The sequence below is a fragment of the Neolamprologus multifasciatus genome, chromosome 18 (assembly GCF_963576455.1).
Source record: "Neolamprologus multifasciatus chromosome 18, fNeoMul1.2, whole genome shotgun sequence".
NCBI classification, from domain to species: domain Eukaryota; kingdom Metazoa; phylum Chordata; class Actinopteri; order Cichliformes; family Cichlidae; genus Neolamprologus; species Neolamprologus multifasciatus.
The window spans coordinates 25,223,194-25,244,489 of record NC_140456.1 but is presented as its reverse complement, the minus strand read 5'-3'; the positions used below and the strand labels follow the sequence as shown (position 1 = coordinate 25,244,489).

The window sequence follows — 21,296 nt, the reverse complement described above, 5'->3', positions numbered from 1 at the left end:
TTCTATACAAAGTCCACCGACGGTTCTCTGTGCGAGCACGCCAGGGGGAAGATGCGCTTCCCTCTGTGCCCGACATCAGTATACAGTACATGTTATAGGATCATGACTTGCATAGAGTAACTGCACAGCACACGAAATGAACACTGCACATCCTTTGTTTCCCGCCCGTGTTAGCTAAACGACAATAAAACCACCAAACAGGAAAAAACAGGGATGCGCTGATACATTGGTCGGTTATCGAGCCTGACGTTTATCGACCCGTAAGTGTCGTCCAACATGAATCTGGTGCTGGCTAAATGTTCCGAGACTCTGTGATGAGGTTGACCTTAAAAAATGTTTTTTTCTAACTAACGTTTGAGCAAAAACTTTGTTTTCCTGAAACAAACTAGCGCCATACGCCAAACAAAAGGGGGGGAGGGGGGGAACGTTTTTGGCCAAATTCATATTTTGGTGCATCCCCAAAAAAAAAAGAAAAAGAAAGACGAACCCTAACCAGCTGGTCATCAGAAAGTTTTTCTCGGGTCCATGTGCACTGAATAGATGACACGTTTGTGCCTCTACATGTGACACAAACTAATACTGACAGACAAGAACAAAACAAATACTGCAGACATCAGTGCTAAGAGTACACACAAGACTTGGAATAGTAGTGATTATTTGGGGGGTTTGTTTGTTTTTAACAATAAGACTGCTGACTAGTGGAGTTATGCATGTAGTACTTTGGCTCAGTAGAGAATAGATTCAAAAAGGAATATGTGCACCAAATGCATACAAGTATATGGATATACTGCTGTACAAAAAGTCACTTATATGACGGGACATGATCTGTACACTGGTAGGTTACAAATAGGTCATCATTGCAATTTCTTCAAATAGTGTTAAATGCTTAGTTGAGGTTTTCCCAAAAAACTTTGAGGTTTGTTCAGTGTTTATATAATCTTATTGGAAAATTCTGAGAGTACCTGGCAGGTGAGCTGCCCGGCTGCAACAACAGCCCCATCTTCACCTGGCCCCGCCTTCATCAGTTCAAAAATAGGTAGTTGAAATAATTCGGTTTCAATCTCTCTTTATAAAAAGCTAGCTGTGCTCATCGTGTATCACTTCATGAAGTTCCTCTCTTAATGTTGATGGTTGTAGAAGCTTTGAAAATAAAAAGATAAAATGTAACCTGTCTATACTTGGTTTACATAAAGGCCAATGCTGTCCAGGTCCACGCTAGCTTAGCTCCTATGAAGACAACAGGTGAAATTTAACTCCACCTTCTTAAGTTCATAATGCAGGGAGAAAAATTTCAGACGTCTGTAAGGAAAAGGAGCATTTAGGCATTTCTTCTGAGCGTGCTCGTTTTGAGTCGCGCTGGCAGGCAAAGTTTCAGAGTCAAGCACTGGCAGAAATATTCACCAGGCCTTAGTGTGTTAGGGGAAACAACTTGCTTATTTTTTATTGTTCTTGTGGTTCTTCGTGTCCTGCTGCTGCCACCATTCTTTCCTCAGTTCATGGCATGCTGGCGAATCGTGTGGAAGATCCAGTCCATCTTGGTAGTCCAGCCGCCGTGGTGAGCGTCGTTCATCTGCTTCATGAAGTAGTCGAGGGCCTCCTGCTCCGACTTGTCCAGGGCCAGGGTCTTCCTGATGTAAGCGATGTCGTCGAACGACTGCAGCTCAGGCATTCCCGAGCCCAGCATCATGGAGAAGAGGTTGATGAAGAGGTTGGCGTGCTGCCGGATTGCCAGGTACGCTTTGTAGCACATCTCCTGGAATCTGAAGAGGGAAGCAAAACGAGCAGGGTCAAGTTCTGTTACCCACCCCAGTTACCCACCAAATAAAACCTTGGTGGGTAACTGAAACGAGACTGCTGCTATTTTAAATCTGGCACTGTGTGCAGTAAAAGACAACAGAAGAATCATCGACTTTCTTACATTTGAAGTGCAAGACCTCAATTAGAACCTATTCACACTGTGATTGGCTGTGTCCAAAAAATCATTCCCATTGGCTAGACATTTTTGCAGGAGGTGCAAAAGATACTGGGAGAGTCTTTGAACATGGACCCTTTATCTCTTTCAGGACATCCAATTTGGAACAATATTGCGGACATCAGCTTCATTAGACTACATCCTTGCATACGCTGCAAGGAATAACATTTCCATGTCTTGGATAAATGACAAACCTGAACCAGAATTTCTATGGAACATTTGAGCCGCTTGCGTCATTCCTCCAGGAAACAGTTTATGAGAATCTGGGCTCCGGATCTTTGTGTCACAAACTCTTCAGTCACTTTGTTGCTCTCAGATCTCATCAGTGACAGAAAACCTTTGGTGTGTGTTTACAATAAGATCACTAGCGGCCACATCTGTCACGGCTTGACTGTCTGATCTTTTGTTTTGTCTTCGCTACAAGCCTGTGGTGCCTACCATTTGATTTATATTTATTTACTTCTTCCGTTTCTCTCCTAACACCTTCAGATTTTTATTTTTACACAGACTAGTTGCTGTGCTGAGTCATTTGTTGTAACAAAACAAATTTAAAAAGACGACTCAAAAAGCACCTCATCCACCCTTTCAGCGTCGCTGTGGGTGAAGCATTACCTTTCAAACTCCCTTGTTTTGGTGCACTCTTGCGTTCCTTTGCTAATAACAATCAAAAAGTCCTGCGTGAGCACAAAGGGGACGCGCTCCCTCTTGTACCCAAACTTCTTCTTTTTGTGGTCAAGGAAGTGACCAAAGTCTATGTGGAACAGCTGTGAACACAGAAAATATGACACATTAAATTATAAAGGATAAACCAAAAAATCTAAAGTATAGAGATGAAGTTTAACTCAGAAAGAGAAGCGGCTGTAATCATTACCTGCCCATCATCTTTAACCATGATGTTGCTGTTGTGCCTATCTCCTATGCCCAGGATAAATGTAGCTACACAGTAGCCTGCGCACGACCGTGTGAACAGATCGATGGCCTGGTCGTACCTGAGACGGCAAAAAAAAGCAAAATCATTTGAGGCAGTCTAGGAAATTTATGCAGATGTCGTCACAAAGGAAGTAGAAATAGAAAAAAAAAAAAGGCTTGACATTAATAATTAACATTAATTAACATCTCTACTGAGCTCACATCTCTCCCTTGTTCTTATCCTTGAGCCACTGATGTAGAGTGTGGCTGTTGAACTGCAGCGCCCCCTTCAGGCCTCCTTTGCACTGGATCTGCATGATGGTGTGAGAGTTCCTCACCACCTCGATCAAACCCACGCAGTCGCCGATAGACAAACAGCCATAGGGCAGCATCCTGGAAGAGGAAGCGTAGAAAACATGAGAGGCAAGGCGATAAAGAAAAAAATATATATATATCAAGACAGCACTGATGGACTTTATATTAAATGACGTGAGGTGGCTGGCAGGGTCTGCCTGCTAATCTGCATTCAAGTATGGCTCGCAGAACATGAAAGGTCCGGTGCCTGTTAATGGGTACCTGCATCCCTGCTGTCATGACGAAGTGAGGAGCCTACCTGAGATCAAGGCCTTGGTTCTGCCAGATGTTCTCCATTATCCTAATGATCTGTAGCGTCAGCATGTCCTGCCTCAGATCTGCAGAGGCAAAGAGAGACAAGGAGGTGGATAACGGTGAGGTGAATATGAGCTGCTGAGCTGCTTTGATCAACTCCATGATGCATTATGGAGCAGAGCTTTCAAAGTCATGTTGGTCACAGACGCTGCAGCAAAAAAGCACAAGCTGCTGCCGTGAAGCGGGGGTCAAATACGAGCACTGCTCCTTCTGAGTTCTGCGTTAAGAGCGCAGTTATAGTTGTATTTATGTAGCATGAAACGACGCAGCGCAGGCTGAACTGTGCGCATGCTCGGCAGGTCTCTGTGTGTGTGTGTGTGTGTGCTGAGAGTGTGAGCGCTGAGGAGAGGACAGACAGGCGGAGGTAGAGGCACAACTCACCATCTCCATTTTTGAAGATGATTTCATTGTTCTGAAAGAGCAGCTCCGACATCATATCTGGGTTTTCCCAGTTAAGCCACAGAGGTCTCTTTGCTGACGACATCATCCTGCATTCCTCCAGGCTAAAGTAAAGACATGGATATGTTTTAGCAGGAAAAATACACATGTATATAAAAGGAAAGGAGGAAAGCCCTCTGTAATTGTGGTTGTGCTCATCACAGCAACAGAGCTCTACAAGCATTCAGTTCATAATGGTCCTAATGTGCTTGATATGAACCAAACTGTTCAGCTCTTATTACATTTGGTAATACTTCAAGCCTCGGAGAGGAGAGGGCGAAAGCATCACCTGCAGAGGGAATAAAAATTAAATGCCAACCATTTGAGAGGACTGTGTTAGATAAGAGTGCTGAAGTACCGGAGGTTTCCCAGCTGATGTGCCGGATTCAGCGGAGAGGTGAAGCTTTGCAGCGCATCCATGTAGTCAGGTCTTTTCATCTGCTCCACCAGAAACTTCATTTGAACCTTAGAGGGGATTAAACAAATGTGACAGTTTCCTCAGGTGCTGAGCAACTGGATAAACGGGCTGGCGTAAGTTCATATGCAGCAATCACAGTCAACTTTCTGCTGCTTCTCTTCAGCAAAATCTCTCACAATGAGGTAATGCTCCTTCACTGAGGGCTTTCAGGCAATGACATACACCCTCTGGTGGCCATGCTGAACCATCTAAGAAGCACCAGGTAGATTTAGATTGGATGTGCACTGGGCATTTCATACTGGTTTAATACATGACCAAGCCATCCAAGCTAACCACTGTGACTGGCATAGCAACTAGTAGCAAAACATTTTTATAGCCTGTAGCTACATATTAAGTTCACTAACTACTAATGACTACTAACCTTAAGTTCCATATTTAACTGGAACTAGTACTATAAGGATAAGAGACCCATTATTCTCATTTCAATGAAATATTTTCATTTGACTCTTCTGGGTTAGCTCTGCATGTATAATGTATAATGTGTATGTGTTAGTCCCCATAGGGAAATTGCTCCTCTGCATTTAACCCATTCACCCAGTGAAGCAGTGGGCATGCATAAATAATCCTTGTTTATTTCATGCTGAGCCTTTGTGGAGTCCCTCAAGTCATCCTCTGTCTTAAACAAGAAGGTTGTTGATTAAATCCAGCATCCCTTCTTCTGATTGGCTAACCCTCACAAACAGAAAATTGGAACAGCAGGTGGGTGGAGCTTCTATTATCTGTGTTTCTGAGATGATTGAGGTTTTTCACTCTCACTGATGTCATAAAGACCCAAAAGCAAAAAAAATAAAATAAAAATAATAATAATAAAAAAAATACACTGAATGAGTGAATACGAAAAGCTTTTTTTTTTTTTTTTTTTTTTAAATGAAATATCTTATGCCAGCGTGGCTGAATATTTTACTACAAGCAATTAAGAGGGAAAAAAAAGAGAGAAAGCTCCAAATTCTATCACTGCACTTTAATGTGGTGTCCCTGCGGCCAGGCCGGTGCAGATGTTGTAAAGATTAAACCAAACGATTCAGTGGATCACATTCAAAACAGCTGCCAGCTGTCAGATTACCTTCTGAGCCTCATCTTTTTTCTCCTGTTTGAGGAGGTCAGTGAGATTGATGAGCTTCTCCATGGCCTCCACCTGTCTGCTCAAGTGCTTCAGATACATGCCACAGGCCCGGCAGTAGGACTCCAGAAGCAGACCAAACCGCTGGCTCACTGTCTTGTTGTGCATCTCTGACCTTCACGCATAAAAACAAGGAAAGAAAAAAAGTTTAAGAGGTTCTGTCCCAAAGAAAATACGCTCCCTGGAAATCCTAAAACATAAACCAATGTGAGGCATCTTCAAAGTATGTTTTTTAAAATCATCCGTACCCGAGGCCAAACACTCAAACAAGACTTTACCCTTTCGCTTACAAACAGTTCCAACTTCCTGAAAGAAAATCCTTTTAAATAAACTCACTTTAAATGCCAGAAGAAGAAATGTCCTATCCTCTGATTGGTTAACGCCTTTTTCAGCAGGAACCGTGCGAGTGGGTTATCAAGGTACTGCTCGTACTTCAGAACCTAAGACACGGCCACAGAGAATATATCGAAAATACCTTCAGTCCATCAAGCAAAACATGTGACTCATCAGCAAAGCATGCCAGAATGAAAATGGCTCCCGCGGCTTATTTTGATCTAAACACACCTGAACCAGCTGAATGAGATACTGGGAGAGTTTGTCATCAGTTAGGTATTTCTCAAGGCACTTCACAGCAAACTCTCTGACCATAGGATCGGGGAAGTTGCAATCCAACAACTCCATGGCTTGTTCTGGTTTTATAGCAGGCCAGTCCTTTAGAAGGCAATACATCTGAAATGAGAAAAGGGCAGCTAAATACAGAACACAGATTTTGAACAACCCTGTAATACACAACTGTATAAGGACTCTGAGAAGTTGCCCCTTCATACATGTTGCAGACAAAAGATTCTCTGTGTCAGATTTGTATTCTCACCACTGCAAAGTTACCTTTGCCTATAGATTTAGGTGTGTAGTGTTCCCTAGGTAGCTGCTGAAGGAGGCAGGACACATTACACTCACTCACTCCCCATGAAATCTCCAGCCTGCCTGCTCTATTCTCACACTGGCTCAATCTGACATCACACAGACTTTGTACTAGGGAGCTGGCAGGGTGAAGACTGCTCGAGTTCAATCCATCTGAGTATGACATTTAGGTTCTCGCATCAAGCCCTGCTGGGTCTAGAAAAGTCAATGCTGCGGCTCATGTGCAAAAACAGGTCGAGAACATGAGTAAGCATGTTCATCCACTGTTAAAAAGTAATATCAAGGTGTATCAGCTGTAGAAACCCTGCACTCACCTGTGCAACCTCATCTCTGGAGTTCCACTTCACAGCCAGGAGGATCTTGGGAAGGATCTCTGGCATATTGATGCAGTCATGTCTAAAATAAAATTGGTGACAAAACAAATAAGTTAGAACTTTTTCCACCATCAGCATTAAAGACTTCTGTGTACAAATCTAGCAGCTCTGATAACCAGGTGCTAACTCTTCCACTAGTACCTACTCGTCCTACTGCTCATTTAGTCATTAGGGTTTTCCATTAGGTGGTACTGGTGGTGTATTTTATTGCCTACTCTTCCGGGGATCCAAGCGAACTGAGTCAATCTGAAAATGTGACATCAACAGGCTGCATGCCACTGATTAGGCTGGACAGCGGCGTTGTGAGAGCCGGCAACGGTTACACAAAAAACAAAATCATGCTGCCCGAGTCTGAGAAAAAGCCATACACTGAGCTACAGGTGTACCCTCCATTGTTGTGTTCCATTTGTGTTGCATACAAATGATGTCGGCCTCATCGACCTCACGCACATTAGGTGCTATTCAATTGTAATGGAAAAAGACTGAAGCAGAGTAAAGACGAGTCGACCCGAGTGGGTACTAGCTCAAAAGCCCTTTATAAAAGCATACCAGCACACATCATTACCTGTGTCTCCACAGGAAGTCCTTCTCCTGCTCAGTGATTTCAGAAAGTGGGTCTCTGTTACACACTTGCCGTAGCTGCTCATTGTCGCCGTCAGTCAGGGGGTTGTCCCGTGCCAGTCTGTTACTCTATGACACCAAAATAACACAGTTTAGCAAAACAAACCAAGGAGGTCAGAGTCGGGTCTAGAGCCACTTGTCACTTGTCATATAACAGCGGGATGATTCTTCTCATTTCCAGCTCCACATTTTCAGTCACATTTGCTATAGTGACTCTGCATGATTCACAGTTCAAAATAGTCTAAGTCTATCTTGTACTGAGCCTTGGTGAGGCCTATTGGTTCATCCTCTGTCTAAAACGAGCCGTTTCAGCTCCTCTCCCTTTAAGGAAAACCTTTCTTCTGATTGGCTGCACCTGACTGTGTCCCTAAGATCAGCGGTCCCCAACCCCCGGGCCTCGGACCGATACCGGTCCGTGAATCATTTGGTACCGGGCCGCGAGAGTTGAGGCTCAGGTGTGAAATGTATGGTTTTCAGGGTTGCTTCAGGGTTTTTATCGGTTTTCAGCGTTATTTTCTTATCGTTTTGATCGTTAACTCGGTTTTCCTGGGTCTTTTCAAGTGTGTTATGAATAAATCCAGTACTAGTTTTTTTTTTTTGTATTTATCCGCGATACATTAAAGGCCGGTCCGTGAAAATATTGTCGGGCATAAACCGGTCCATGGCGCAAAAAAGGTTGGAGACCGCTGCCTAAGATAACATTATTAGGGATATCCACTCTCAATCACATCACAGAGCCAAGAGGCGAAGAAAATGACCTTATTATTAGAAACGCCCATGTCTAACTGTGTATATATTTAACAGAAAGATAAACCTTATAGGGCCCCATACTTTCTGTGTGGAGTGCACATGAACTATGATGTGGCAGCTCTTCAATGAAAATCACGTCGGATAATGTGTTCATGTATCTGACCAGCAAAGCAAAACAGAAACCAACAAACACGTGTTTACTCTTACCAAACCAGTGTGGCAGTAATTAAAGCCAAGCTCTCTGGATATGTTCCAGTTTGCATGATCCTCAATGGTAGACATATCAGGAAACTTGACAGGGGAGCTGTAATGGTCAAACTCCAGCTCCAGACATGGGGTTTCCTGTATGTTTAGAAAACGGTAAAGAGGGGAAAAGGTCATTCAAGGTGTTTATTGTAATCAAATTAAGGCGCCTGTGTCAATGAGTAATTAATTAATTGGGATAAGGAGCTTGGTTGTTTAAATCGAGCAGCTTAAGCAGCAGCTGCTGTATTACTGAAACTGTACAAGGTGTCGCCAGCTTTGCTATAACTGGGTCACAAGGCTTAAAAGTTATTATTATGCATAATGCGTGTATGTGAAAAGCTTCAGATGCTGGAAAAAACTCAAGTGTTTATAAACTGCATCCTGATCCATTCGGGTTTATGCAAATTAAAGATACAATGCTACTATTATCAACATGTTTGTATATACAGAACAGAGAAACACTGGAAGTGCAAACAGCAAAGAACGTTTTGCCACTTGCCTTGTTAGGGTTGGAGCCCGTGACACCGATAGGGTTGAGCAGGTCTTCCAGGCCATGTGGGACAGGCCACAGGTTGAGAGCCATCTTCCCTGCTACTAGTGTGTGGGTGTAGTCAAACAGGTTAATGTTGCCCCAGGCGAGGGGACAGTGTTCCTACAGGAAACAAGTAAAAAGGATCCATGTGAAAATCATCAGCAAGGCAACAGCTGGTGGATACGGAGCAGACAGGTGCAGTGGAATAAAAACAAACAGGGAAGTTGGTGATGATAAAGTAAGAACAGGTAAGACGATAATAAAATGTCCAAAGTACATGTGCATCATTGGTTTGGCTGATCATAACTGTTAATAGAAACACGGTTTTTAACAAAAAAACCACAAGAAGAGAAAAAAAGAGCTGCAGCAGGCAGACTGCACAGCTCCAACTCCTGCCCTGCTCCTGTATGGAAATCCATTTACACCACGCGCACCATGAAACTTAATCGCATCTGCTGCTGGTCTGCTGGGAAAAGGGCCAATTACTGATTGACTTCTTAATTAAAACCATGCTAGTTTGTTTGGCTGTCGGGCAGATACACCACTTGTGCTTCTGATACATTTCTGACAGAATAATTTCTCCACGAGTGCTTGCTGTAATATTAAAACACACTTGTTGGCCAAAATCAACAAGGTGTTAAATCGTGGGCTCTTTCACCCCGGAGGGGGAAAACAAAACAAAACAACCACTCTGTGGCTAATGAGATGGTACAAGAAAAGTACAATAGCTAAGATTAATGTGCTTCATTTCTGTTGCAACAAATTCAGTGGAGGTGCAGAGAATACTTTTGGGAACAGTTTCGATAACATCTGTGGCACTGATTGGTTTATATTAGGCTGTTATTCACTCTCCGTATTAAAGGTTTGATTCAAGAGAAGCAAAGACCATTTTTGAGGCTGTTTTTCAACCCTTGTAAGTCACACGATGAGACACGGATAGAATAAACCAGTCGAGTTTGATGCATGTGGTTGCGTGATTGACAATGCCTACTGAATCACAGGCTATGACACACCAACGCAACATCGACGCTATTTCTTTCTCTGCTACACCCTCCTTGGTACAGACACGATCATAGTTAAAGAGCATGTCATATTAAAAGATCAGCTACATTTTTTTCTTGGTTGGCATCCCAAACACTTTGTTTGGCACATTTTACTTCCATCAATTCGGTTTGTGTTTTTTAACAAGTGCCCGCGTCGAGTAGATCGGGGCATAAGTTGTAGTTGCATTCCAGTTGGCTGACTGATGAACACAGGTCCTAGAAGCAGTTGATGAAAGATTGACATCTTTAATTTCTAACAATGCCTTACTGTCAACAACCATCTTTGGCTACTGGACCATTATAAGGGCCAACTTCACTTACTGTGCCATGACTGATTCAATTTCGGGATTTTTTTTAAAAAGAAAATATGCGAATTTTACGACAATACCTTGAAGATTTTAATATAAAATGTTGACATTTCAGTGCTAACCTCTTTAGCTCCCTTCCTTCCTTTGACAGAGCAAATGGAGAGGCAGAGTCGGGCAGCTCGGGGGACTTCTGGAATGTACATGTCGTAAGTCAGCCACTCGTTCCACCTGCCACAAACAGGAACATAACCACAGATATGAATCAGTCACATTAGTGCCACAAAGCTCGGTAAAATCTTAGAGTACGAAACACTTTGATTATGCACAACCTGGGGTTTGAGCACGGCACACGTAGTGTGTTGACATTGTCGCACAGCTGCTCTCCACCATGGTATATCCCAGTCCTGACGTAGATCTAGATCAGCAACAAATCAAAAGATTTATAAAGTAATCTAAGCGATAACGATTTCTTTCGGCACATTTCTGACTGAGAAAGACGGCGATACGCTGTGCAACATCTTTTAATAATCTCCAAGCTACTGAGATGGAATATTACAGTCAGAATGAATTTTACTCAAATGAGAAACAAGCCAGATGAGCTTTAAAGAAAAACAAGATGACAACAATGTACTGCAGTTGTACCTTGTCAATGTCTCTGATGTTGACATTGACATAAGTGGCGCACAGTATCTTAATCCTTAGCGTTCCGTTGATAGTCCACAGATTCTTGGTGGCTGTTTCCCCATTCATGTAGGGTGTTGCTGTGGATATTCGCCTTGCATATGACGGCATGGTGAAGAAATCCATGGGCAGTTGGGAATACAGGCTGTCTTTTGACATTAGCATCAGGTTAGGCATTCTTCCCAGCATGATACAGCTGCGCACATACTGTTGAGGACAGATAAAAGTGACATTTTGACATTTTGAAGCCATTCGTACACATCTGGGCCTATCAAAATGTAAATTCCAAGAATTTATAATTGCAGCTCAGCAATAACTGACGCACTCAGCACTTTGTACTTGTGTGATGTGTGTGGGGCTTTTCTCGAACGTGCACACTTGACTGGCCGAACATTTCCTCAGAAATTTAATTTCATGCCCTAAGTGTCGAACACATTTGTGTTGGATGATAATTTGATGTGAGGTGGATCTGTCTCTCCCCCTCTAAGTACAATAGAATCAGCTGCAGCTAAGCTAAGATTTAATTAGATTACCTTGTACTGACTCAGAGGGTATTTCTCCAGTAAGTACTCATCACAGCCGCAGACTTTGAGGATGTACTTTCCCTGATACTCCTGCACACACATCTTTAACTGCTCCTGGGAGAGCAGCATGCTGCGCGTCTTCTTCCGAATGGCTTCTGCAATCACTTGCTCTGGTACATAATCATGATTGATCTTCAGGGTGTACTTCTGTTTGTCATTGGTGGGCGAAACAATGACCCAAATGACCACAATGATTTGACCTGAGGGAAATAAAGTAACAGATGAACCAGAGGGCAAAAGCATGGGCAAAACAGTTCCAGCACAGTAAGGGGTGCTGCCCACCTCGGAGTAAAATGCCTCACCTTTGTCTAGCTTGCTATAGATGTGCCTGGGAAGCTCTGCTGAGGATTCAACATTGGGAGGGTAGACGTACAATGCTCTGCTGTGGGGTCCATTGCTGTCTCTGAGGTCCACGGCTTCTTTGCAAACATTTAAAATGTTCCTTCTGAAGTCCTGCACCTCAGGGTCTTTCACCAAATCAAACTCACATATAGGCATACCAATAGCAAAACCTGAAAGGAAAAAAAGCAATTGCCTTTTGTTATTATGTATTAAAAAGGAGAGCCAACGACAACACAATACAGTGTATATAACACACAATATAACCAAATAAATACGGGCTGTTTTTAACAGCACAGTAAGTCAGGAACTGTACCTATCTCTCTGTTGAGAATCTTCTCTTCTCTGTTGCCTACTGGCTCAATAACCTTGAGGAAGGCCTGGAAAAGCCTAAGATCACATAACCTCCTGGTCTCATCATAAAACTCTTCCCGCTCTGCTTCCTGGGTGACACTGACAAAGATGTAGGAGCTCTCCTCCTGCAGCAGATGGTAGAGAGGGTACTTCCTGGCCTCTTTGAAAAGCTCATGCTTGACTGTAGTAAGTGTGGCCTCCCGGAGGCACTCCAACGTGAGAATCATGCCATTTGGCAGAAGGCAGTCCACTAGGATGCTGGGGGGCATCAAGTGCATTCCCCATAGTTCTCCCGATGATGGTCTGGGAGCCATGGCTTCGCCAGCAGATCCTCTCTATTCTGAGCCCAGTAATTACCAGATGAGCAATTTTGACCAACTGAGAAACAGAAAGAAGCAGAATTATATAAGAAGCTCTGAGCAGTATACACAAATGCAAAACGCCTGTGGTAAATATTTCACTACAGTTATGGCAGCTGCTTCTCAGTGACAGGATATACAAAAATGTAACTATATCCAAGGGAGTTGGAAACATCAAACTTTAACTGATTATGAAGAATTTTAGAAGAATTGCGAATAAAAATAATTGTAGAATACCTGTAGTGTCACTCTTTAGTATTTGTGTGCTACTTATATGACAGATTTCTTTGGCTCGGTTAGCACAAGAGCGGCAGCACAACATATGCCAACAACTTGACGTTACAAACTAATCCAATGATAACAAAAATTGTCAACTCATCAGATGCGCAAAATCGACCACATGTGTCAGCTGGTGTTGAATTAGCTCAAGTTAAAGTGGACAGAAATGAACTGATGCAGGGCTGTGGACTCAAAAGGTCTTTGAGAATCATGTAAACAAACTTCTTAGCTAGCAAATTTCCCCGTATATTGGTTTATCACGGCTAACAAAGCTAAGCCTTGAGCTTGACATACACATTGACTGGTTGGATGTGTACTGCTGTCTGGTGGTTTAACTTTAGACAATGTTTCTTTGACGAGCTAGCTAGCCAGGCTAGCCAAGTTCACCAAGAAGATCAATGTCATATACAGTATGAAGACCTCTCCTCATGCACACGCTATTTTCACGCTGGCCCTAATGTAATTAAAGGGTAAGAGTGAATAGTGTTGTGTGAGTAACTGGATAGCTTTATCGATCAACAGCAAAACCAAACACACTGCAAAAAACAAAACAACAACAAAATTAACACGTTAGGTTTACCTGTGTCAGCTAACGGCAACCGGTTAGCCGTAAAGCTAATCGGACTGCTCAATCATTAGCCGCGGCTAGCTGAGTAAATCCCATCCGCTCGAGAACTCCCAAGCAGCCGCGCTACTTTAGTCCATCCGAAGAGTGACACGGGGCGGTCGGGACAGTGCCGCTTTTCAGAAGGAAACACGTCCCTAGCTCCCACCGAGGTTGTCAATATTCTGTAGCGGAGTAAGTCTATAACACTTCTTGTTGTTCGTCATCGTGCCGTCCCGAAAATATACTGCACTGCTTGGTAACACGCTAGCTCCACACAGCTAGTCTGTTCGAGGGCTGCTAGCAGGCTCATCGTCTCGGACCGCCTTCCCACACTGACCGAGCTGGTGGAGGAGTTTGTCATGAGATAAGACTGGGGAATTCACGGGAAACTGCTTGCTCGCTGTTTTCTTGAAATGAAATGTCTCCAAAGAAAAGCTATCAGATTGCACATGCAGAGTCCAAACCCTTTATAGAAACGTGAAGTGAACAAGCCTACAAAATATGATTGCAGCACTATTTTATTTAATTATATATGTACACCCAGGGCGTTATATTTCCACACATATCTCGAGTATCTGTAAAACAAACAGTCTATATTCAATAAGCAAAGGAATAGATTAAATGGCCAACATTACTGAGTGATTAGAGTGTGAGCAGCTTAAAACTTTGAAAAATTGATAATTGAAGAAGCCATATTCAAGCACATGGATATGCAGTCAGGCAGCTGCCTGTGTTTGTGATGCAGGTTTTAAAAATCAGGTTCTCTTTCATTATAAAAAAAAGCTGTGAACATTTAGCAAAGGTGCATCTGTATTTGTTTTCTACCTCAAGGAAATGCTGAGGGATTGATCATTTGTTACAGTTACAAGCCAGACACAGCCAGCGAACTACCACAATGTAAGATGTAATGCTGATTTCAAATAGAAAATTGTTATAGAGATGTAATCAATAAAAATTGTGATCCTGGAATACAAAATCAATTTATTTAGTCTCGTAGGCTGAGTCAGTGCACATGTACACTGTGTCACGATGTCTCTGATTTTTCACTCATTTTCAGTCCAGTCCTTGTACATGAACATTTTCAAAACAATGTTCTCTTTGTTTGTTAAGCCACATAACATCTATGAATCATTCACCACAGGACAGACAACCTGGCAGCGCTGTCATGTTGTTACTAGCAGTCTGTCACAAAAACACATAATTTGCTCCCATTTCTTTAACTGCCAAACACAGTTTGACAGGCATAAAACAATAAAACCAACAAAAAAACTATTAGCTGAAAACTTCACTTATCATGGCATGCTGTGGAGTGTAGCCTTAAAAAACCTGAAGAAACTGGACAACTGATGAACAAAAGAAGAAGCAGCACATGTTTATCAGAATGCTTTCCTAGCATTGTCACATTGTTCGACATCATCAGCCACAGACACTTCTGCTGAGACAGCGATGTTTTTCTCCATCGGTTCAAATATTGATTCGTTTTCGTCGGGTATGTAACACTTGTAAACAAGTCCTCTCAGACATTTTTACCATGCTTTAACATCTTCCCAACTACGCTCAGATCTTTATACAGCTGACAGTTCATTCACATTTATACACTTGCTCTGAGGTGAAAATCAGCTGCTCTGAATGTCTCAGCTGAAGAGCATGGTTTGCGAGATGCAACAAAACATTCATTTGGTTCCCAGCAATTCCTTTATGTCGTGCATCCCTCATCAATTTCTTGGTTTATTTAGATTTTTTCACGTCTTGAGCTTCCCTATCTCTTCACACAGTCTGGAGAGGTACTGTGTTAGCTTCACCATCATGATGATTAGGGCCCCTCCTGTGAGCGTGCAAGACGGCCAGAGCAGCGAGTGGAAGACGGCGCTGTGGTCGTACAGGCGAATCAAGAGAGTCATCTCCTGCTGCTCGCTGGGGTCGTAGTAACACGGGACCTGCTGGTTCGCCTTCAGTCGCTCGGAAATGTTCAAAATCATGGCGTGCATGGCTGTGCTGTCCTTCTGACACCTGGGCACATAGAAACACTGCAAGGACAGGAGTGAGGGACACAGAGGTCATCCAGAGGGCAATCAGCCAGTCATACTTTTTTGTTTTTTGGCACTCAGAGCTACTTTTGTTTTATTTCACAACACGCTATCTGACATTTCTGAATTGGGCATCTATCGCCGGGCCAACATCTGACAGCCATTGTCAACATTTGAAACAGTTCAGTAATTCCCAGTATTTTCTCTCTGGCACCGTACTCACTTCAGAGCTGGCATCATGGGTCTCTTCATTGTGAGATAAACGGCTGACACGGCCTGTGTTATTGACGCTCACATAGACCTGCAGGCAAGGGTATCTGGATATCCTCCAGCAGTCTGACCCACAGCTGTAGGAACAGTTCATGTCTGCTGTGACCGTGGAGTTGAGAACAATACACACACCCTCCTCCGTCCACACGCTGTGTTGACATTTAAAGGAAGATCCAATTTATTACGACAACAAAAAAGAAGAAGAGGAAAGAAAGACAGCATTCGGGATGTTATGCCGTGAAACGAGCTCAGTTTGGAAAGTGTAATCTGCTCCTGGAGATCTGGTTTCATAAAGTATTCATTTTTGCATTTTTCCCGCTTGAACGAGCAAAGAAACAGTTTGCCAACAAGCACATCTGATGAATAAAACATGTTTCTGAAAGAAATATCAGAGCCGCCTCCTCCAAACACTAGCAGGCCTGTACCTGTCTGCATAGGACCGCAATATGGTGATACCCAGGACAAAGTACATCATGACTGAAGAGAGGATCATCCCAAGTCCCAGAAGAATGGCCCGATCTTCTCCGGGCTTCAAAGCGGTCACCGTCTTCTTCTTGTCCAATATATCTACCTCTCGAAATTTCTGGTAAATTGTCCTGATGATGGAAAATGAGAAGGAGTTAAGTTTTTTTTTTAAAGCTGTAGCTGAAATACTTTTGGCAATCAAAGTCCTCTTGACATTTCATTCTTTTTCAAGCCTGAAATGATGAGAATCTGTTACCTCCTTTCATTTCCTCTTCCCGATCCTGCTGTATTTCTGGCCCCTGCCACAAAGAACATCTTTCCTGGTGACGACAATGATGGTGATGCACGTCCGCCTGTGTCTGATGAAGCAGAATGGAAAGGCTGCTGGCAAGACCTGTGAAAGAGTGCAGCCGGTTTTATTTTTAAGATCCTAAACCAGTGGTTCTTTTCCCAACAATATCTTTATTATTTTTTACATTTTAATGACTTCCGAACAGTCCAACATTCTAAATACTACATGACCATACACTCCTCTCAGACAGCAAAAAGAAAACAAAAAAGTCTTCAGATTTATCACTCCATTAAAGGCCTAAATTTGTCATTATCCCAAATCAAATGTCATTGCCCTCAGTCCTCGTCCTCCTCAGATAATACAAATCCTTCTACAAAATTCACAAATGGTCTCCACACTTTCTCAAAAACATCCAATTTCCTTTTCAGTATACATGTTATCCGCTCCAATGGCAAAGCCACCATCATTTGTTTTATCCACTGTGTGATACTCGGTTCCCTTGTTTTTTTTCCCATTTTAGTGCAATTAATCTTTTTGCTTGTAACAAACCCATATCAATAAACATTCTGTCACTTTTTGTGTACCTCATGTTTTCTGGGTACAATCCCAGAATAAGGAAGCCAGGATCCAAAACAACCTCCTTGGATAATATTTGTTTCATAGTTTGTGTTACCGCAACCCAAAAGGAGCCAATCTTCCTGCAATCCCAAATACAATGCCAAAAGTTACCCTTATCTTCATTACATTTATTACAAGTGTCTGCAATATTAGAGTTGTACTTATTTAATTTTTCCGGAGTAACATATATTCGCATTAACCATTTGTATTGCAACAACCTTAGTCTAGAATTAATAGTTTGTTTATGAGCTTTTGCGCAGACCAATGCCCATTGTTCCATGGATATGTCCTTCTTTAAATCATTTTTCCAGGCGTTCAACCTTCTCAACGAATTGTCAGATGTTTTGGACCTAATCAATTTATATATTTCTGATATTGCCCCTTTTTTTGAACTGCTTTTGCAAACCAGTGGTTCTTAACCTTGTTGGAGGTACCGAACCCCACCAGTTTCATATGCGCATTCACTGAACCCCTCTTTAGTGAAAAATAAAATATGATTTTTTTTCAAATTCAAGACATAGATATGGGATATTGGTGCACAAAATGAGCCGTGCATGTCACGGTGGAGGCTCTGCCGAACCCCTGAGACCGACTCACCGAACCCCTAGGGTTCGATTGAACCCAGGTTAAGAAGCACTGTCCTAAACAGAGCACAAATCCCGAGTCGGTAGTTCCAAGGGAGATTTGTAAGACGTGAGAATCGCAAAGCACGCTTTACCTCTGGTGCATATTGGCTCTCAAAACGCACTACGTTCCGGATAAAGTATACACTACTTCAAATAGCCCTCGAACAGCAGTTCCTCATTATGCTGCACTTGATATGGCACGCCCCGCCAGGTAAACATCTCATTTTGAACACAAAGAATTCTACAAGATGACAGACTGCCTTGATGAAAGGCGTTAATGCTGACGTGGCACACGTGAAAAGAAAAAAAAAACCTACCTGCTGTTTTCTGAACACTGTCGTCACAAAGTCATTTGCTCCTATTGAGACACAAGAGCAACACCTTGCACGGGCCTCCTCCACAGGTCCTACCACTGCAAGAAAACATACAGCATTCAATGCCGCTGTACGTACTGCTTCTATAATATCATTAGCTTTCATGTAATCGAATAAGCACCTGAGACATTAGGAGTAATTGGTCATCTTTAAGTTCTTAAAACACTATTAAGACTGCACGTGCACACTGTAACTTGGGGTGAATTTCCCATATTGTCACTGCTTTTATTTGAAAATCAAAAATCAGGCTGGAATTTATTTAGAAAAAGCTTCTATTTACGCCCCAACAGCCCTCCAAAGAAAACATTAGCTTCATTCAAGGCTCAAAAGGGAAGCAGAATAAACACGGCCTCTTTCTTTTCTTTCTTTCTTTTTTCTTTTTTGTTTGTGAGGGGATAACAACCCTGCCAGAATGCTGGGACCAGAATAGTTAGAAAACAAGCCAGCAAGTTCCTCTTAGATGAGTAATTTCCTTGTTCTATCACATTCCCAGCTGCTTAGGGGAAATGTAGCTGAGAGACAGCTCCAGTGTGACACAAGACATCTGAAGGAAACCATTAATGTTATCAACAAAATGCGCTTCTCTCCAAACACTCCACACGAATTTGCATGCATCCCCACAACAAAGGGAGTCACTCACACAAATTTTACGCTGTGTCTTATTACTTTTAACCAGCCCCCCCCCCCCCCCCCCCCCCCCACCCACACACACACCCTGCCGTTGCCCCTCGAGGGCCTCAAGCTCGGTGCATAACTGTATTGATTTCAGCTAAACGTGGACACCCGCACACACAATTTCAGAGAGAGACCCCCTAACTCCATGTGTCTACTTAACTGTCAAGCAAAACATTTTAAAGGCTTTGAAAGCTGTAAACGTGTTGGCAGCTGAGCCTTGTGCTCAGTGCAGGTTTGATTTACACTGGCAGCACAACAGCCTGTGAGGAATGGGCCTCGACTGTTCTCGCTGATAAGTGAGGCTAACCAAAAATGCAGCTGATGAGGTTTATTTAAAAGTGATGTTAACTCGAATACATTTCTAGAGATGTCTGGAAATGTGCTATTTATGCGAAATGTCTCAAACTGCAGAGAAATAGTGTTAGAGGTTCAAAGAGCCTGTCGACAGTTTCGAAAAACACGAATTTCTTCATGTCTCTGCTTATTTATTTTTTTTTGAAGTCTACTTAGTCTGCATACTGTCCAACCCCACAAAGCTCTGCAGGGTGACAGTTTTTGCGTGCTTGAAGAGATTTTCCAGCACCGAGTGCTGGTGTGGAAATGCTTACAGCAGCAGGAACGTATTGTTCACACTTTCCTGTTATCATTTTAATGAACATCCTGAGCCAGAGGCCGATACGATCAGCCAGCGTCCCCTCATGTTTTCACGGGTGTGTCCTTAGTTCATGTTTCATCCAGCTGCCTCGCTTCAATCTCGTGAGCGCGAGCGAGACTGAATGATAGTGAACCGAGATGGCACGTGGTAGCTCACGTAATTGTGGAGCCACAAAAAAGAAACACAAGTGACCAAAAAATAAAAAATGAGAAAAGAGAGATTTAGAAAGATTGCAAAGGTGCACAAAACGGAGGCAGTGAAGAGATGACAACAAAGGTATGTTCACATTGTCCTTCCAGTGATTATTGCTTCCCCATCATGTGTCCCAGTGCTGGTGCTGCCCCTCAGCAGCCCACATAGGAACAGTATAACAAAGCGCTTTACCGAGGGCCACAGAGTAATGCTGTATAATATGCAGGGGAAATGAGCTGCATGTTAACTAAATCAGCTATTTATTATTGCAGCAGTTGTGAAGGTTGCAGCGCTGTTCCTCCGACTGAGTAAAAAACATATGATTCATTAGGCCACTCCAGGAGGAAAATCACAGTGTGCTCCCTTCAACAGGTCTGGGGTTCACTGCATCTAAATCTGATCGCTTAGAAATAAATAGCACATGCACCAGATCTGTAAAAGATTCAAACTCTTTTGTATCCGTTTTGTGCTAAATGTCAGCTTTCCGCTGTGTGCCGGTTCTTTTTCTAAGCACACAGGGCCTGTGTTTCTCCCCCGGTGTCCGTGATAGTCTCTTTCTTTTCACAGTCGAAGTGAAGTAAGCCCCAGCTTTTGAATTAGCTTATGCTGAATTGAAACCGCAGCGATAACATGTCAATTCTGTGAAGTCCTACCTTTTGTCGCTCGTGGTGGGGGGGCTTGTTGTGATAATCCAGTCTTTGGTGTACAACTGTCAGCAGAAGCTCTTCCAAATGCTGCCCAGGCTCCTGGGGACAGCAGCTGGCTACCTCTTATTTAAACTCTTACCCCCAAGTGAACAGGATGCCTGCCATACCTGGGTCAGTAATTTGAGTTCCCTTTACAATGCCTTAAAATGTGTTGGGCAGCACAATGATCAGACCTCCGACTGGGCCTGTTACTATGTTTGTGCACAGCAGTGACTTCAAACGCTTCTGGCCTTATGTTGTACATATGTCTATATCCATTTACTTTCCTTTATCCAGTTCAGGGGCAGGCTACACCCTGGAGAGGTCACTAGTCTGTTACATGGCTAACGCTCAGAGACAGACAACCACTCACATTCACACCTATTACAATCACAGTTAACCACTGATTGCATGTCTTTGGACTGTGGGAGGAAGCTGGAGCACCTGGATAAAAACCACACAGATACGGGTTGGATATGCAAAAACCACACAGATGGTGGATTTGAACCCTTGCTGTAAGACAACAGTGCTAAACACTGCACCATAGTGCTGCCCCATTTACAGGAAGTTTAGGCAAATTCAAAGTCAAATGCTGTGACTAGACAAAAAAAAAGAAGAAGCTGCAGCTACATTGTGGCCACAAGGTGTCTCTGCAACCTCAAAAAGTGGAAAAAGATAAACGTGGAGGGTGGCTCTCCAGCCACTGACTGAACATTAAACATGTAACTCAATTCATTATGAGGGGTGATGCTTTCACTCTGGTGGAGACATAGGTGTTAAAGTGTGATTTATTTATTTTTTGTGGGGATATATTTATTATTACGTGTGTGAA

General features: G+C 42.9%; 2 protein-coding genes across 2 annotated transcripts; both read right to left on the bottom strand.

Annotated features, from left to right (window-relative positions):
• Positions 1–656: 656 nt before the first annotated feature.
• On the bottom strand, positions 657–13,908 carry LOC146498074 (phosphatidylinositol 4,5-bisphosphate 3-kinase catalytic subunit alpha isoform). The gene is made up of 21 exons (XM_085140547.1): positions 13,558–13,908; positions 12,302–12,717; positions 11,949–12,158; positions 11,596–11,846; positions 11,024–11,269; positions 10,711–10,796; positions 10,504–10,609; positions 8,998–9,150; positions 8,460–8,594; positions 7,447–7,571; positions 6,822–6,903; positions 6,151–6,315; positions 5,923–6,026; positions 5,530–5,701; positions 4,347–4,453; positions 3,932–4,053; positions 3,495–3,573; positions 3,104–3,274; positions 2,844–2,961; positions 2,585–2,736; positions 657–1,760 (listed from the first exon to the last, which is right to left on the bottom strand). Exons 2-21 carry the CDS (start codon positions 12,651–12,653, stop codon positions 1,490–1,492), a joined length of 3,207 nt encoding a protein of 1,068 aa, XP_084996673.1. The 5' UTR covers positions 12,654–12,717; positions 13,558–13,908; the 3' UTR covers positions 657–1,489.
• A 205-nt stretch (positions 13,909–14,113) lies between these two features.
• Positions 14,114–21,041, bottom strand: kcnmb2a (potassium large conductance calcium-activated channel, subfamily M, beta member 2a). The gene is made up of 5 exons (XM_085140551.1): positions 20,432–21,041; positions 16,603–16,740; positions 16,307–16,477; positions 15,835–16,030; positions 14,114–15,611 (listed from the first exon to the last, which is right to left on the bottom strand). The coding sequence occupies exons 2-5, from the start codon at positions 16,659–16,661 to the stop codon at positions 15,327–15,329; spliced, it is 711 nt and encodes a 236-aa protein (XP_084996677.1). The 5' UTR covers positions 16,662–16,740; positions 20,432–21,041; the 3' UTR covers positions 14,114–15,326.
• Between the last annotated feature and the right edge of the window lie 255 nt (positions 21,042–21,296).

Excerpts from the sequence above, each read along its gene's own strand:
- LOC146498074 (XM_085140547.1), bottom strand. The coding sequence starts at position 12,653 with ATGGCTCCCAGACCATCATCGGGAGAACTATGGGGAATGCACTTGATG. Across the intron at positions 6,316-6,821 it reads CCAGAGATGAGGTTGCACAG|ATGTATTGCCTTCTAAAGGA; the intron begins GTGAGTGCAGGG and ends TTCTCATTTCAG. Across the intron at positions 4,054-4,346 it reads CATCAGCTGGGAAACCTCCG|CCTGGAGGAATGCAGGATGA; the intron begins GTACTTCAGCAC and ends TCTTTACTTTAG.
- kcnmb2a (XM_085140551.1), bottom strand. The coding sequence starts at position 16,661 with ATGTTCTTTGTGGCAGGGGCCAGAAATACAGCAGGATCGGGAAGAGGA. Across the intron at positions 16,031-16,306 it reads TTGCGGTCCTATGCAGACAG|CGTGTGGACGGAGGAGGGTG; the intron begins GTACAGGCCTGC and ends ATGTCAACACAG. Across the intron at positions 15,612-15,834 it reads CCCATGATGCCAGCTCTGAA|TGTTTCTATGTGCCCAGGTG; the intron begins GTGAGTACGGTG and ends CTGTCCTTGCAG.